The 16,860-nt window shown below is 29.9% G+C and overlaps 1 protein-coding gene across 1 annotated transcript; it reads left to right on the forward strand.

Moving 5' to 3' along the window:
• Window positions 1-548: 548 nt before the first annotated feature.
• On the forward strand, window positions 549-908 carry LOC7475210 (B3 domain-containing transcription factor NGA4). The gene has a single exon (XM_002321393.1). It carries the CDS (start codon window positions 549-551, stop codon window positions 906-908), a length of 360 nt encoding a protein of 119 aa, XP_002321429.1.
• The last annotated feature ends 15,952 nt before the right edge of the window (window positions 909-16,860 follow it).

The raw sequence follows: 16,860 nt of genomic DNA on the forward strand, positions 1-16,860 counted from the left end.
TGTTATTTTTAAAAGTATTTTTATAAAATATATTTAAATAATATATTTTTTATTTTTTAAAATTTATTTTTAATATCAATATTAAGAAATCTGAAAATATTCTATTATTTTTTAAAATCCATACAATTATTTTAATTTTAATTATTTTTTTATAATTAGAATATTATACACAAACGAGGAGAGGAAATTATATTGCGCACATGCAAATTGCGTACGTATATTGTATTCATTTTCACAAATACATCGCACGATACTTTTTGTTGTTTAGCTACACATCGCTCGATTTCACAAATTTCTTTTTGGGTCTTTTACAAAAGGTAGTCTATCCCTATATGGGACTGTACTCAAATTATTACAGCATGAGATGATGGAAAAAGCTGATAGACGACGGATGATTAATGTCCTTTTTGGAAACTTTTTGTCTCTCTCTCTTTCTCTACACACACACACACATACAGACACAGACACACACGCCCAGAGAAGAAGCTGGCATTAACAAATAGAAAAAACTTTCCATTATCCTTCTTGTTTGTCCTAACTCCTAAGAAATGGCCATCTTCTCCAAGATCCTCACCAAGACAGATGCTGAGAAGAGACTGTCAGTGCCTATCAAGTTTCTCAAGTCTCTCCCGCCATTCAAAAGCGGCCATGCGGTAGATTTTCAAGCTAAAGATGAGAGGGGAAAGGTCTGGACTTTTCAATGCTCCACTCGCAAGAAAGGACGGTACAAGAAGCCAGTTCTTTCCAAGGGTTGGCTTGCATTTGCAAACAAGAAGAAACTTAAAGTGGGTGACAAGATCGTGTTTTACAAGGGTAGACATCAAGAAACTGAAAAACCCTTTTATGGAGTTCGAGTTGAAAGAGAAATCAAGATACTCGGTGCTGTTATTGGCTATATGAACCCTTAATGGGTCTCTAAGGAGTATATAACTGTAGCGTCCCGCCCCATGGTTGCCAGCAATTAAACCCTCTTCCAATTTTATTTTCCCATGAAATCTGGGCTGCCATGCTTGCGTCCTGTTCAGACCTACCTTTTCCCATCTCCTTTTTGAGACACATCCAAACATAGATCTGAAGGCACCCCTGGACAACATACCTGCTCATGTTTCAGGTTGTCTCGTCCGGAAAAAGATAAATTTCTTTCAAGAAAAGTCGTTGTTTAATATATAGTATTAATGTACATTTGTTTTTTCTTTTCCGTTGCCAAATGTACTTGTTATTTGTTAAAATTGCAATATTTTGACAAGCTACAATGATACGAGCAAATGCACGTCCGGCGGCACCCAGTATAATTGACTCTACCTGCTTTTTTTTTTTTTTTAATCACTATGGACCGGAAGTTCTAAGTGTATGTGTATGTTGGGTACTCTGCTAGTGTCTGCAGTTACGATTTAAAAAAAAAATATAGGTTTTAAAAAAATAATTTTAGTTGTGATTTTATAAAAAAGGGTTTTAAAAATATATATTTAGTTAAAATTATTGTGAAGATTGATTTTTATATGCAAAATAAATGAAAAAATTTTAAAAATATATATTATTTTTGTCTTTATATATTATTTTTATTTACAAATTGGTCTATATTCAGATTATTTTGTCCTTGTCCTTTATATAATTTACAATTGAATCTTTATAATAAAAACTTTTTACAGTCAAGTTAGACTACTCTTCATCGCGTAATTATTCATTACATGGTTTTTTATGTGATATTTGTAATGTAATGAATCATTATATATAATTGTAATATATAGTCCATTACATTATAATTTTGAAAATTATAAAATCAAACACAAGAAAATAATAGATCATTACATTATATAGTTCATTATATCCAACCAATCATGTAGTAAATTCTTAATTTTTTTGTGAGAAATCTAGCATCCTCTTTCCCATCAGAATATTGCAATTAATATTAATTAATAAAGTGTTAAATACATATTTGATAATGATAAACACACAAAAGGATATTCAAAAAAGATTGAGAGATACTTATATTATTAAAATATTAAAAAAAAACCCGTTATAATAAAACCAAAAACTATTAAAATAATGTAGCTTGCTTGTTGAGTTGAAAAGCATGTAAAATAAATTTAACCTAAAAAACAGAAGCAGCATCTTAGTGAAACGGACAGGCCACGCGTGAAGCCTATCCAGCGGGGGTGCCACATGGGCTGATGTCATCGCTTGCATCAGACTTGTGATCTCACACTGTACAGTGTACTACCTTGCCGACAGCAATAAACACAAGAGTATCTCCGTACCATACAAGTGGGAGCTGCCTTTTGTTCCTAATAAATGCACCTCATGCTTTTTCATTAAAAAAAAAAAAACCAAGTAAAATTATCCTCAAACAAATGGAGGCATTTTTAAAAATATTAGGAAAAAAAATTAAAATTGATTAATACATAAACTAACTAAAATATATATTATTACACTTTCAATAACAATTTTTAGGCAAATATAAAAGAAATTCATAAACTTTGATTGAATGCCCCAACAATTTTAGTTTGAATGAGGTTCCTAGGGTTTAAGAAATATTAATCTGAGTCCCTCTATTCATGGGTTCCATTCAAATTTAAATTTTATTTTAAAAAGAAACATTGTTTTCGAGGGAAATTAGTATTTTTGTTGTTAAATATAATGTAATTAAAGATCAAAATATCGTTTCTAAATAAGCTGATTATTTTCTTAATTTTTAGTTATTCTTTAAATCATAAATAGTTATTTTGGGATAAATGTTGAAAATTATTCTACGTGGGACACCACTATGTAGATTGTAGAGGATCTCAAATGAAAGATCCAAGCGCGAGCCGAAAGTAAGGTAGACGATAAAGTATTTAGAAACACTTTTATAAAAGAGTTGGAAGAGGTCGGGAGTCGGCGACATTTAGCATTAAAAAAAAAGGGTTCAAAGCATGCAATCAGTGTACTAGATTGGTTTCTGCGTCCATGGCCGGGTCAACTTTTCCTATATATATATATATATATTCAAGGGACACTAAAGTTTTTTAAAAATAAAAAAAGATTTGAATTTCAGGTTATTTAGAGTTAAATAAATTTTATTAATTTAATAATATGATTAAAAAAATTAACAGTAAATAAGATGAATAAAAGAATTACAATAATTAACTATAAAAAAATGAGTTATTAATATCATACTCGATAGAAAAAAAAAAAACTCATTAAAGACTCGTTGTTAGTTTGTCGTGAACACCACTCTACCACCAAGACATTTCAAACGAGAAAATTGAATTTAACAAACTAGAGTTAGGTATATAACTAGAGTTGAACTTGTAATCATTCTAATTTAAAAAAAAAAAAACTTGATTTTTGTTTTTTTATAAAGTAGATAAGCAATTTTAGTTTTCTTAGAAAATGAAAATGTCTAAGCTGCCATTGGATGTCAGTTAATGTTTATTTATTTAGAAATAACAATCATTAAAAATTCAGCATTGATTTACGTATAGTCATGTAGTTGGAAATTGATATACTATTAAGGAAATATATTATTAGCATTTCAAGTGTTTTTAGAGTTTCTATGATCAAAATAAAGTGTCATAAGATATTAAGGTGTATAGATTATGAGTGATTTAAGAAGTTTACATTATTCTTTAATGTTTTGAAAATAAAAAATAGTGAAAAAAAAAGGATAAACTTCCTTTTCTTTACTAAGGTTTGTTGATATTTACAAATTAGTAATTTAGTATGGAGTTATGCTATAGTGATAATATTGTATTAAAATAAAATAGTCAATCAAGAAACTTTATTTTATATTATTTTCTTTGGCAGATGTACATGGTAAATTGTAATGCTTGCAACATTCGAGAAACTACAGTGATAGCAAGCAAAAGCAAGTGCGGCGCCCTCTATAATTAAAATGGTTGATTTTCTATTTAACAAGACTCTGTTTTTTTTACTTTATTGCTGCATTATAGAGTTTGAAATTGCGATAATAATTGGTTTTTTAAATAATTTTTATAAAAATATATTAAAATAATATTTTTAATTTTTAATTTTATCACATCAAAATAATAATTTAAAATCATTAATCATCAAATATGCCATGAGGCTTTCGGGGGCGGCCATTTATGGGGTGATGTTGAAGCCTAGGTGCCTCCCGGGTAGTACAATATTAGACTCTACTTTCCTGGAAGCAAATCCAATAAGTTTTGCAAAATTAATTGAAACAGAAATTTGAATCGAGAAAACTAAATTTAATGAACTAGAGCTGGGTATTTAGCTAGAGTTAGGGTTCATATCCATCCAAATAAATATACCAATAACGTACTTATAGTGCTAATTATGGACATTCTTTTCTAAGCACTTGCTAAATTTCCCCATTAGTTGGAATCAAGAATATTAAGTTCTTTGAAAGGTAGAGGAGACGGGTTTCATATGCTTTTGGAAAAACAAGATAATTAAATAAAGAGAAAACACAGGAATACTTGGGACAGCACTTGAGCAGGGGATCTCAGACGAGAGATCCAAGCGCAGGCCGAAGGTAAGGTAGACGATGATAGTTGGCTGGCTCATCCCAAAGGAATGCAAAAGAATGGCTTTATGGAGATAATAATTTCTGTGATTTAATTTCTTAACAAATTCCTTGAGATTAGCAAGAGAAAAATAACGCTTTCTGAAGTAATCACCACAAGAATAACCTCTGATCATGGATTTATGGTGCTGTTAATCTACTTCACAACGATCAAATGACATGGCTAACATTTTTGACACACAAGAATAAACCTACCGTGATCTTGTTTCTAAAATGAAGAATATGGAAAACCAATTTTTGATAGTTTTAAAAAACGAGTAATTATATATGAACATGTTTTCTATGAATTTTCTGTTTCTCCAGGAAATGGTCGATGATTCCCCAGGAGCATTCACCACCATGTTTTAAAACTAACCCCTGGTTTCTTATGCCTTGCCTGGCTTTTTCCATTTTTTTCTCAATATATATATCTGTGTGTGTGTGGAGCGTAAGCCCAAAGATTAAAGAAAAGAAAAAAGGCCGGGATCTTAATCCAAATAAAAGAAGCTCAAATCAGACTAAGCCCAAAAGTTGATGTGAGACCCCAAGCTAAAAGCCACGGGACCTTCCCACAGGCTGAAACTATAGTCAGAGTATTGTAATAATATTATAGAAGAGGGTTTTTTTTTACTGTTAATATACTACTCATCGTTTCACATTTCACTATACACATTATATTTCATAGCTTTCCTTTCTTAGTCCCTAAAACTTTGGCCTTCTTGCATTTTGGTCACTGAACTTTATTTATTTTCAATCACTTCCTTGCAAGTTATATTGACATGATTTTGTTTATTGTTATCTGCTTTGATTTGCATATTCTCGCGTGTCCAATGTTTCCAATACATCGATAAGTATTCTGACATTGAATTAGACACTAATTTTACAAAAAAAAAAAAAAACCTTATATTCTTAAAACTAAAATTGAAAGATCAAATATTAAAATTGATTGACATTTGAAAAAACCTTTCCACATGTTTACTATTCAATAGGCATGGAAATATTCAGTTTGATCCCATAAGTTTCACTTTTTCATATTTGGTTCAACTTATTTGGAATTTTTATGTTTTGATCCTCAAGTTTTTTTTTCATTTTAGTCCCTAAATGTAAGAAGAGAAGAGAGAAAGTCATTAAGAAATATCAGCCACATAGAACTGTAAATCTTGTGTCTTTGAATTTCTCTTTAAAAGAAGAATTCAATGAAAATGGTTTATACCTTCAATAACACCCGGTAATGTAATTCTTGATTTGATTTGATTTTGAAGTTTTTTATTTAATTAAAATATATTTTGTGGTTAGGGATGGGTTTTTAGAGTTCATATGATTGTTTTTCCATGTTTTCGAGTAGAAAAGGTTTGAAATTTGGGTTTCAAAGTATAAAAACATGGATATTAATTTTTTAAACCATTAAAATTGCCTTTTACGATCATAAAATATTGTAAACAAATGACATGTAGTTCATAATATATTTTAAAAAAAAACATATAAAAACGTGGAAGATCGATGTCCCTTTTGAGAAAAAAAATAATTGACGAAGAACAAAGGATCGATGATAGAAAAGACAAGTCATTGTTTGGACAACATTCGTTATTAAACTTATTTTGGTTTGAAGAAATTATCATGTGATGTGCGCACGTGGCTACAAATTTTGTTCTCTTTGGCTAAATGAGATATTGTTTGAATCCATCTCAATTTCTCAAGCATCCTCGGACCCATTAATTTTTGTTTATTTGCATTTTAAATTTCTATATTATAGTGGTTGATTGCCCTATTAATTCTGGTTTATTGAGTTTTTCTTTTAAAAACATTATCATTTTAAATAAAAAAATTAAAATAATATCATTTTAGATTTAAAACAAAAATATTAGATAGATTTTACTCGAGTTTGATACACCGAGTAAGAGTGTGTTTGACAGTATGGTTGCGGGTGTTTTTAAAATAACTTTTCATGTTAAAATATATATCAATGATTTTTTTATTTTTTAAAATTATTTTTAACATCAACATATCAAAACAATTCAAAACATGTAAAAACATATTAAATTTTAATAATAAAAAATTTAAAAAACACAATTTCCTCGTTACCGCAATATTCCTAAATACACTGAGCCACGTCGGATTTGATATCTATAATAAATGTGGGAATGATGAATCTAATAACTTGCCTTGCAAGTCGAAGTCACCTTTTACTAAGCAGCGGGTTGCATTGGAGTGGCACGTGGTCAGTTGCTTAGTGGAAGAGGCTGGGGCCCTTGTGGGTTGATCCATATTTTCCACACGGAAGGTTGAGCTGTCTAGCACCATAAATGTGTGAGAGAGAGAGGGGGTGGCACCGTGGCTCCTAAACTCTCCTCTTCTTGTGGCTGTAATTAGGTCCTTGTGAGAGGCGGCACCATTGAATAACTGGATAATGAAGATCTTATTCTTTTTAGGAATTCATCTTCTTCTTCTTTCTTTTCTTGCCAACTGAAACATTAATGGCTTCGTACATTCATTTGAAGCTAAATCATTCACCAACAAAGCACACAACTTCATAAGAGGAATTATGACCCAACAAAAACGGCAAAATGATAAGGATTTTGGATAATTGAATTTTTTTTAATTAGTGTTTTTTTATATAAGAAAATTCAAACCATTGACTTCAAAATTAATTACTGGTCTGAATTGACCTATCCTCTTACTTCTAACTTGACAAAGGTCTACATAGCCGATATGCATACCATTTTCATTTGTTACCCCAGGCGACAAGTCAATTTAGTTTACTAAACGATGAATTAAATTCACTCCCATCCGTAAGAAAGAGTATTTATCACACGTACGAGTGAGATTTATTCTTGATCCGTACTTATAACGTCATGAATCCCATAATCATTTTATAATAGATTCCATGGAGTTGAGTTTACATGAGGAGGTCAGTAATAAGCTTTCCTTGTGTAATCCTCTCACGAAACAGAGGTGATCCGTTAAGTTGCTATTTAGGGTTGCCAGTGTTTTATGATTTTTTTTTAAAAAAAATATTATCATACTCTTAAATATCTCCTGAAAACCTGATAAACATGTGTATATAATCACTTGACAAAAGTAATTCATTGATTAAAAATTTAATTTATAATCTCCCCAACAAACAAAAATATAACACAACACGGAACTTTATATACCATTAATCCAAGACAATTATTATTATTATTATTATTATTATTATTATTATTATTATTATTATTATTATTATTATTATTAGTAGTAGTAGTATTTCTTTTCCTGGTGGGACTAATTTTGTATTCTATTCTCTCATAATGAGCATGTATTCTATTTAAAATTTTAAAATTTGTTTTTTTTCTTTTAATTATTTTTTTTCATAATTTGAATAGAGACGGTGATTAGAAAAAGTTCCCTTTTAAGTGACATTATATGATTATAAGTATGTTTATTCTCGATCATGAAAAAAATAAATACATTTTCAGTATTTAATAAATAAATTTTAATATCTAATTATTGAAATGGTAATCTTTATTTACCATCCCAAAATAATATATAAAACCGTAAAATTCCTTGAAAACTATGCCTCATGACGTATTAAGCACCTAAAAGCTGCCAATCCGTCACTAGAGGGTCCCATCCAACAAAGATTCTCATGTGTTTTGACTTCTCGTCATCAAGATGGCTACTAGGAATCACAAGTGGCCCTTCCTTTTTCCAATACCATGTGCCCAGAAATGTTTATGTTCACATGCAAAAAGAAAAATTCTGAAGATAATTTCGTCCTGATTCATATAATTATCCAGGTCTGTCATTTTTATTGAAAATTATTTACACCTAGTCTTAATAATTATTAAACTCGATCTCATCAATGAGTTAATTTATAAAAAAAATCTATAATCCAAAACATGATTAAAGTAAATTTTCAAATAGAGAAAAAAAGAAAAATTGCTGGAAGAAAATCACAAATATATATATATCAGTAAGAAGAACATACCAGAATATCTAGATAATTATCGAAGATTGGTTGGGGAAAATTAAAATATACAAGATTGAAAAATTTGATAGTTTATTTTCATCTGATGGAGGACTCATTGGCAAAGGAAAAATCAATTTAAGAAAAAAAATTCAAAATTAGATGTTTAAGGACTTAATTGGAATTTTTCAAGGTTTAATTGAATTTATTGAGAGCTTAATTGCAAAAAACAAAATTGATTTTTGAAGTTAATTTAAGCTTTAATTAGAAAGAATTAAAGTCTAGGAGTCAAATTGAAATTTTTAAGAGTTAATTTTGTCAAATCATGGGTTTAATTGCATAAATATTGAAGTTTGATAGACAATTAGGGACTTGATTAAAGAAATTCAAATTCAATTACCAAAATAAAAAAAAGGTGTGTTAATGCAAGGGTTGAAATTGACTAAATCAAGGCCAAATTGAAAAAATTAAAAATTTATTGGTCAATTAAAGGTTGAAATGCACAAATTTAGAACAAAAGACTAAAATGAAAATAACAATTAAATTTGGGGCTAACAATTGAGTTTGGTAAGGATGAAATTGCATGAAATTAAAAGTCTAGAGGCAATTACATATACAATTAAAAGAAATTGGAAGAACATGGACTCAATTGAATTTTTTCAAATCCCAAATTAAAAATCCAAAATGACGTGTCGTTTAAACTTAATGAAAAGAAGGTGAATGACACGACGTTTGTCAGCTTGCACTTCTATTTGAACAGTTTTGGCTGATCGAGTTGATAACTTTAAACAAATAAATATGGAGTTACAGACCTTCAAATTGAATAAGGTTGGATCCAAATGAAAGATGTGCACCATCTCTATAAACTTCAAGTGATCTTAGGCGACGATGTCGTCAAAATTGCTCTAACAAGACCTCGAAAGTGGGCAACCTAGTCAGCCCCAACAATGCAACCATCATGCAAAAAATAATTTGGTTTTCGTATGTTCACATAGAAAGGCTTCTCAATTGGTTGTATCAAGGGTTTACAACACTTTTCTCGAGACCAAGAGGTCAAAAATAGATTTAATACCTCTTAAAACCCTGTAAATATCCCCCTTAAGATAAAAAAAAATTAAAAAGAAAAAATAAGGAAAGGAAGAGAAATATCAATAAGAAACATGAGTGTAGAGGTTCAGAAGCCTAAACAAAAGTTTTCTTAAGTTTTGTAAGTTTGCGAAAGGCAAACTTTTCCAAAAAAAACCAAGAGAGAGTTGTTGTTCCATTGCAAACCCAAAAATAGATCCTTTATGGCATGCTTTTGTTGTTTTTATTTATTTATTTATTTTTGTTTACAATTATTTTAACAAGCATAGAAAAGAGGTTTGGAATGTTTAACAAATAATGTTGCATTCACTTCTTTGTTGTTGTGTTGTTTTATTTAATTATGTTCTTTTGAAGTCTTTTTATGTTTTTGATATATTAAAGTTGTTATTTAAGTTTTTTATATATATATAATGTTGTTTTAGTTTTTATTTAGCTTAAACTATGCATGTTAAAGATAAGGTGTTTATGTTGGGTTTGCTAAGCCTATTTATGCACAAAATGAGTTCAGAAAAGCAATTTTGAATCCATGTTACATAAACATGAATGATGTTTTAGGGTGGTAGTTTTTGGATTTGGTACCTCATGCTTAATTTTGATGTTTTTTGTTAGTTTATTTTTTTATTTAAACATGTTTGTATATGGTATTGTGACTTGTTAGGATAAAATAAAAACATGTTTTAAAAGAAAAAAAATGCTCATTTCTGGGCTTAGTGGTGGCTGGGCATGACTGGGTCTTTTCTCTAGGTTTATAGGCAATGTTTTTCGTGTTTTTAGAAAGAAAATTGCATTAACCCTTTGATTTGTACCAATCTTGGTCCATTTCTTTATACAAAACCTTTCCTTATGTATGATTAACCAATAATCTAGTATTTATTTGCATCAATAACATGATTTTAATGGTTTTTAATCCTAGAGTTTTGATTTAGAACCGAAACTTATTTTGACAAAATCGTGATGTTTAAGAGATAATCGAAGTAAATAGATGCTAAATTATTGATTCTTGCATGATTTTCAACATTTATAAGCCTTTTTTATACCAAATTTGGTATGTTTTGGGTTCCATATTGCTAATAGAGTTTATTATGTTTTTTATTTAGTTTAATTTTTGGGTTGTTTTCAAGTCAAACAATGATTTTTTTGTTCGGTTTATGGTTGAACCAAAAATCTCAGATCAGCCTGATCGGGTTAGGTCAAAACAAAATTAGGTCAAATGGTCTAATACCCTGTTTGGTTTGCCTTTTTTTTTTGTTAAGGGTTTTTGGGTTTAAGGGTGCGTTTGAAAAACACCTTTTAAATTATTTTTAGTAATTTTATTACAAAGAAAAAATAAATTTTTATCGAACAAAGCTCTGAGCTGAAATTATAATTTCCGTAAAGTATTTTTTTTTTGAGAATTTGAGTTGACGCAAGTAGTCAAGGGGACTGTCCAATAATTGAGGAAATTGAATTGTCATGCATGACTTGAATAAATCACATGATAGATGCCCGAAGAAATTGCTGCCTGTTATAAGATATGTCTTAACACAGTTATAAACACAAAAAGATAAAACACCAAAAAGCTAAGATGCATGATGACATGTCTCGTACAGGGCCTTATCGTGCGATTTCGCACGATGTGTATTGTCTTTCATGTTGTTTTACTCATCAAACTAAAACTTTGCCAATAAATTCTACATTTCCAATTCTATAATGGAACAATTTACTATAATCAAATGGGGTCCATTTTTATATCTAAATTAGATTTAAAATATATTGTTTTGGATTTATTTATTTACTTTAATTTTAACTAAATTTCAAAATTTTATTTGATTTATGTTTTATTAACTTGGCCGGTTTTCTTTATTTTTTTCAGAATAAATTAATAGATTTCATATTATCGACATTCAAAATTTATACAATCAAAGTTTATAAATAGAGAGAGTTTAGGGATATAATTTAGAACTTAAGAAACCCTTATCTCATATATATTCTCCGTCATGTAACTTTGTAAAATCAACCCATTTTGTGTAATAGGGGTTGTGATGTGACTCCAGGCCTCTCTTCTCATTATATATATTTTTTTGATAATATATATTTTTTTAATTTAAGATACCTGGGATATGAAACTAGAGTGAGTGGGACTTGTTGGCCAACAAGTGTGAGTTGACTCGGATGCAGCGGCTTCACTAAGATACATGGGAATCGCGCGATGTGGGGTTCTTTTTCAGCTGTGTCGTGCGATGTTTTTCCAAGAGATATTCCATGTTTGTTGACAGAAGAAAATCAAAGCTTCTAGAACTGTCAAAGGAGAATTAGAGTTCAACATGTCAAGACACGAATGTGCGTGAGTGATGAGATAAATATTATATTTTAAAGTATTACACACACACACACACACACACACACACTAGTTACATAAACGACAACACATCACTTGCTTTTCTATAAAAAGAAAAAAATTGGCTTGACCCGGTCAGCATCTAATTAGTAAGAGAAATGCCAATTAATCTAAGTTTTTGTCATTAAACTATGTACTAGTTATAGATAATATGCGTTTGAAAGCTAAATGGTTGTATTTAGTCACTAATTATTTATACAATGATAGTTGGACGGCGCAAAGAATCCAAGGTCATTCTTTTCATGTCTCCGAAAATGGAGAAAATATGAAGGATGTCAAGGAGACCAAAATTTAGAAAAAGTATTATGATAATTTATGTATTTTTGTCTATCATATAGATAAAAAAAAATTATTTAGTTAATTAAATACTTTATGCGCATTTTAAATTTTAATTTTATACAAATTAAAATAATATATTTTTTATTTATTTTATAGGTAAAAATTTAATGAACAATAATTTTAATTAAACATATATTTTTTAAAAAACTACAATTAATATTTTTTAAAAAAAATTAAAAGCAAAAACTACGGTAAAATCAGATACACACTTAACTGCTTAAAAGACACTACCGGGAAAAAATTAATTACAATAAATTGAGTAATTGATTTTTGGTTCAGAGTCCAAGCCGTTGCCTTAACATGTTGGAGATCGCACGATGTGGTTTGGACTTTGGAGGTCGCGCGATGTGGGAATCGAACGATGTGGTTCGGAGGTCGCGCGATGTGGGAATCGAACGATGTGGTTCGGAGGTCGCGCGATGTGGTTTTTGTTTTTCAGCTGTATCGTGCGATATTTTCCCAAGAGATATTCCGTGTTTGAATATCCAAAAGAAAATCGAAGCCTTTAGAAGTGTGAAAGGAAATTAGAGTTCAAACATGTTAAGATATGAACTAGATCATTCACCTGTGTCATGTTGTGTTGTGTATTGAATTAATTTTTTTAAAATTTAATTTTTTTAAAATATTATTAATGTTTATTTTAATAAAAAAATAATTTAAATTGGGTTAACATGATATAACTTGATTGACTTTGCATATGTTTAAAAGCAACTCATACAACTCGTAGAAATATAGTTTAATTAAATTTTTTTCAACATGATATTTTTTTTAATATTAAGACAATAATATATTAGATTGATTTGGATCAACCTAGATTAACATGTCAGATTCGTGACCCGAGTTATGAGACTATAATAACTTTATAGAAAGCAAATTAAAATAAATTATAAAACATAATTATCAATTAACTCAATGCTAGATGATGAAATAATTTTTAAAAAAATCAATTTAAAAAGGACTTAAAAAAGGGACCCTAATTAACCTGTCAAACCCTTTACCCGAGTCATAAGACCGAGATAACCTCATATAAAGCAAATAAAAACAAATTATAAATTTCAATCCCCAATCGGCCAAATATTAAAGGATGAGATTAAAAAAAATCAGTTTAAAAAAGAACATATATAAGAAACAACTTAAGTCAATCCGTTAAACCCATGACCACCGTATCAGATTAAGATAACCTTATAGAATGAAAATTTTTAAAATTAACCTGATTTAACCCTGATTAACCTTCAAAATTCATGACTTTGATCATAAGATTAAAATAACCTAATACATAGTAAATCAAAATAAATTATGAAGCAATATTAACAATTGTCTATGTTGGATCTAATGTTCAACGATAAATTTATAAAACAATTAATTAAAAAATTGATAAAAAATGAGTCAAGTCAACCCAAGTTAACCCGTTAAGCACTATCTTCGGGTTATGAAACCGGAATAACCTAATAAAAAGTAAACCAAAACAAATCAAGAAGCCTAATTTCCAATTAAACACAATATTAAATGACAAATTTGGTAAAAAATCCAATAAGAAAAGAAAAGAAAATGAGTCAATTGAGTCAATCCGCTAAAATAACGACTCAGGTCATGAGATGATGATAACCCAATAAAAAACAAATCTGTTGTTAAAGGACCAGTGACCTAAGTCATAAGATCAAGATAACCCGTAGAAAAAAATAAAAAAATGAATCAATTTAACTAGGATTAAAATGTCAAAACCCACAATCTTGATCATGAGATTAAGATATATCTTCATAGGAAGTAAATCAAAACAGATTATGAAGCTCAATTCTCAACCAATCTAATGTTAAAAGATGAAATTGGAAGAAAAAAATCACTTTAAAATGATATAAAAAATAACTTAAGTCAATTTTAGTTAACCCAATAAGCACTATTCTCGGGTCATGAGGCTAAAATAACATAATAGAAAGTAAACAAAACAAATTATAAAATCTTAATCTCAATTAACTTAATATTAAAAAAAAAATTAATTAAAAAAAACCTTAATCAATTGGGTGAACCCACGATTCATGTTATGAGAGTGTGGTAACTCGTTAAGAGAAAAATCTAATATTAAAGGATAAAATTAAAAAAACAAATTGATAGAAAAAAATAAAAAAAGAATATAAAAGGAAAAAGAAAAGAAAATTACTATTCTATTCAAATAAATAGTGATGTGTGTTTAAAAAGCCATCTTCTTTTAATTTATTGTTAATGTGTGTGAGTTTGAGTGTGTTTGTGTGAAATAAATCTCACATTTATCAAAGAATGAAAATGGGAAGCATATTACGTATATAAGGATTAACCCGATCGATAGCTTAGCTTTTTTTTGTTTAATTGAATGTGATGTTTTTTATTATTATTAATTGGAGAGTATATATTTGATGGATTTTATGTTTTAATCAAAATTCAATATTATTTTTAAAAGATTAAAAGTATAAACTGAGATAAATTAAGAAGAATAATTCATGGTTTAATATCAGAAAAGCACATTTCTCACTCTCCTCTTGCTTGTAGCTAGCATAGTTGCACGAGCATGCATGATCTTTATATAAATATAATTTTTGTGTTGCTCATTTGTTTTACACAAGGGTCAAGGTGTGCATATACTTTCATTAAATTAACTTCAACCATGAATTATATTAATTTAATATATAGCATTATATGCATTTTTCTGCTTAAATTTTAAGAATAACCATTTAAACTTCAAGATTCTATTTCATATATATATATATATATATATATATATATATATATATATATATAATTTGTGGATTTTTCTCTTTATTTTCCAGGTTATTTTAGATTATGTTTTTTGTTTTCCGAACTTAGATCAGTTTAGTTAATATTTAAACAAACTTGTAGTTTATTTTTAGATTAGATTAATGTTAATGATATTAAGAAATGATCACATCATAGTTACAATTTAGAGTCTGAGTGAGAAAATTAATTTTATATCATAATTTGCCATCTCTTTATTACTCCACGTTATTGACTTCAAGGAACAAGGATGCAATCGCGCGATGAGCTTTGTTTTTTTATACTTTCCATGGCCCATCGGCCGGGAGGGGGGGTGAGTGGAGGGGTCGCACGACTCGCTAGCTCATACGAGAAATCATGTTAGCTTTATGATCGTAGCTAGGTAACAAAAGGACAAGACAATGAAAGAAAAGCCAATATTCCTTTTAGGGATATATTATTCGAACCCTATAAATAAGTAAAAGGAAAGCTCCCACAAGCAAAGAAGAAACCCATTTCATTTGCTTTGCTTTTGCTTGTCCTAGAAAATGGCAGAGTTCGAGAAGATCCTCAAAGAGACTGATACTAAGAAGAGGCTGTCAGTTCCTATCAGGTTTCTCAGGTCTCTTCCACCTTTCAAAGGCAGCCATGCCGTCACGTTTGAAGCTACTGACGAGAAAGGCAAAGCTTGGACCTTTCAATGCTCCATCCGCAAGACAGGACAGTACCCGAAGCCAGTCCTCACAAGAGGTTGGGTTGCATTCGTTAAGAGCAAGAAGCTACAAGTTGGTGACAAGGTCAGGTTTATTAAACGTAAGAACAGAGCTACTGCAGCAATCTCTTACAAAGTTCGTGCTGAAAAGGCAATCAAGATCTTTGGTGCTACATTTGGCCATGCACGGATCTAGTCCATTTCCCTAATTAATAAGCTAGCAAATAACAGTGGCGCTATGGTCGAGGTAATGGGTGAGAATGGTGGGCGCCTCCAAAACAAAGAAGAAGACCAAAGCCACCCTCGGGCCCTACCACATGCATATTTTTATGGCATTAATGTTTTTACAAAAATAGTATTATGATTCTCCTTGCGATAATTTGATACTTCACATCTGGGTGTTGAGATACAGTTGGTTTTTCATCAAAAATTGGATCTCTATGACATCTCGGAGGGATGACATTTTTTAGGAGGCGAATCTCGACAATTATAATGATCTTAATTGTTAAACAAAATCCAGAGAATATCCAATATATGGGTAACCGGGTCACCACTGGAGTCAATTTTTTTATTAAAATAATATTGCTTTTATTTTTTTTATTGATCCCATTAGTTCGAACAGGTCACTAAAATTCCGACCACATTGAAATGATTTGTCCGTAACAGTCACTTATAAAAAAAACCAGCCCTAATCCATGTCTTGAATTTTCAGAATCAATCAACAAAGCCAGGTAGAGTTTAACAGCTATAATCATTCATGACTAGGAAAGCCATTATCACAAGTGAAATAAAGACTACATGACATTTAGGTTATAATTGGATTGACATGAGCAATAAATCTTAGAGGTGCGTGTTCGACTGGTAATTGCCATAGCATCACTTTAGGTCGGAATGGTTCGTGGCTGCAAATTCGATTGAGCATGAACGTACCAAAGCAGAAGCTGTTCCCCTGCTGATGGTTTTATAGTCTGTTTGGTATAATCTTCACTACCTCTGGCTGTCTTCTTATTAAGGTTTAGCCAAGTTCATACCAACCTAGCATGAGCCCATTTCTTCTTTTGTTGCAAAATATATATACTTGTCAATAATTCAGAGGGTGTGGTAAATGAAATTACTTTCATAGCGCA

The sequence above is a fragment of the Populus trichocarpa genome, chromosome 15, assembly GCF_000002775.5.
Source record: "Populus trichocarpa isolate Nisqually-1 chromosome 15, P.trichocarpa_v4.1, whole genome shotgun sequence".
In the NCBI taxonomy this organism is placed as follows: domain Eukaryota; kingdom Viridiplantae; phylum Streptophyta; class Magnoliopsida; order Malpighiales; family Salicaceae; genus Populus; species Populus trichocarpa.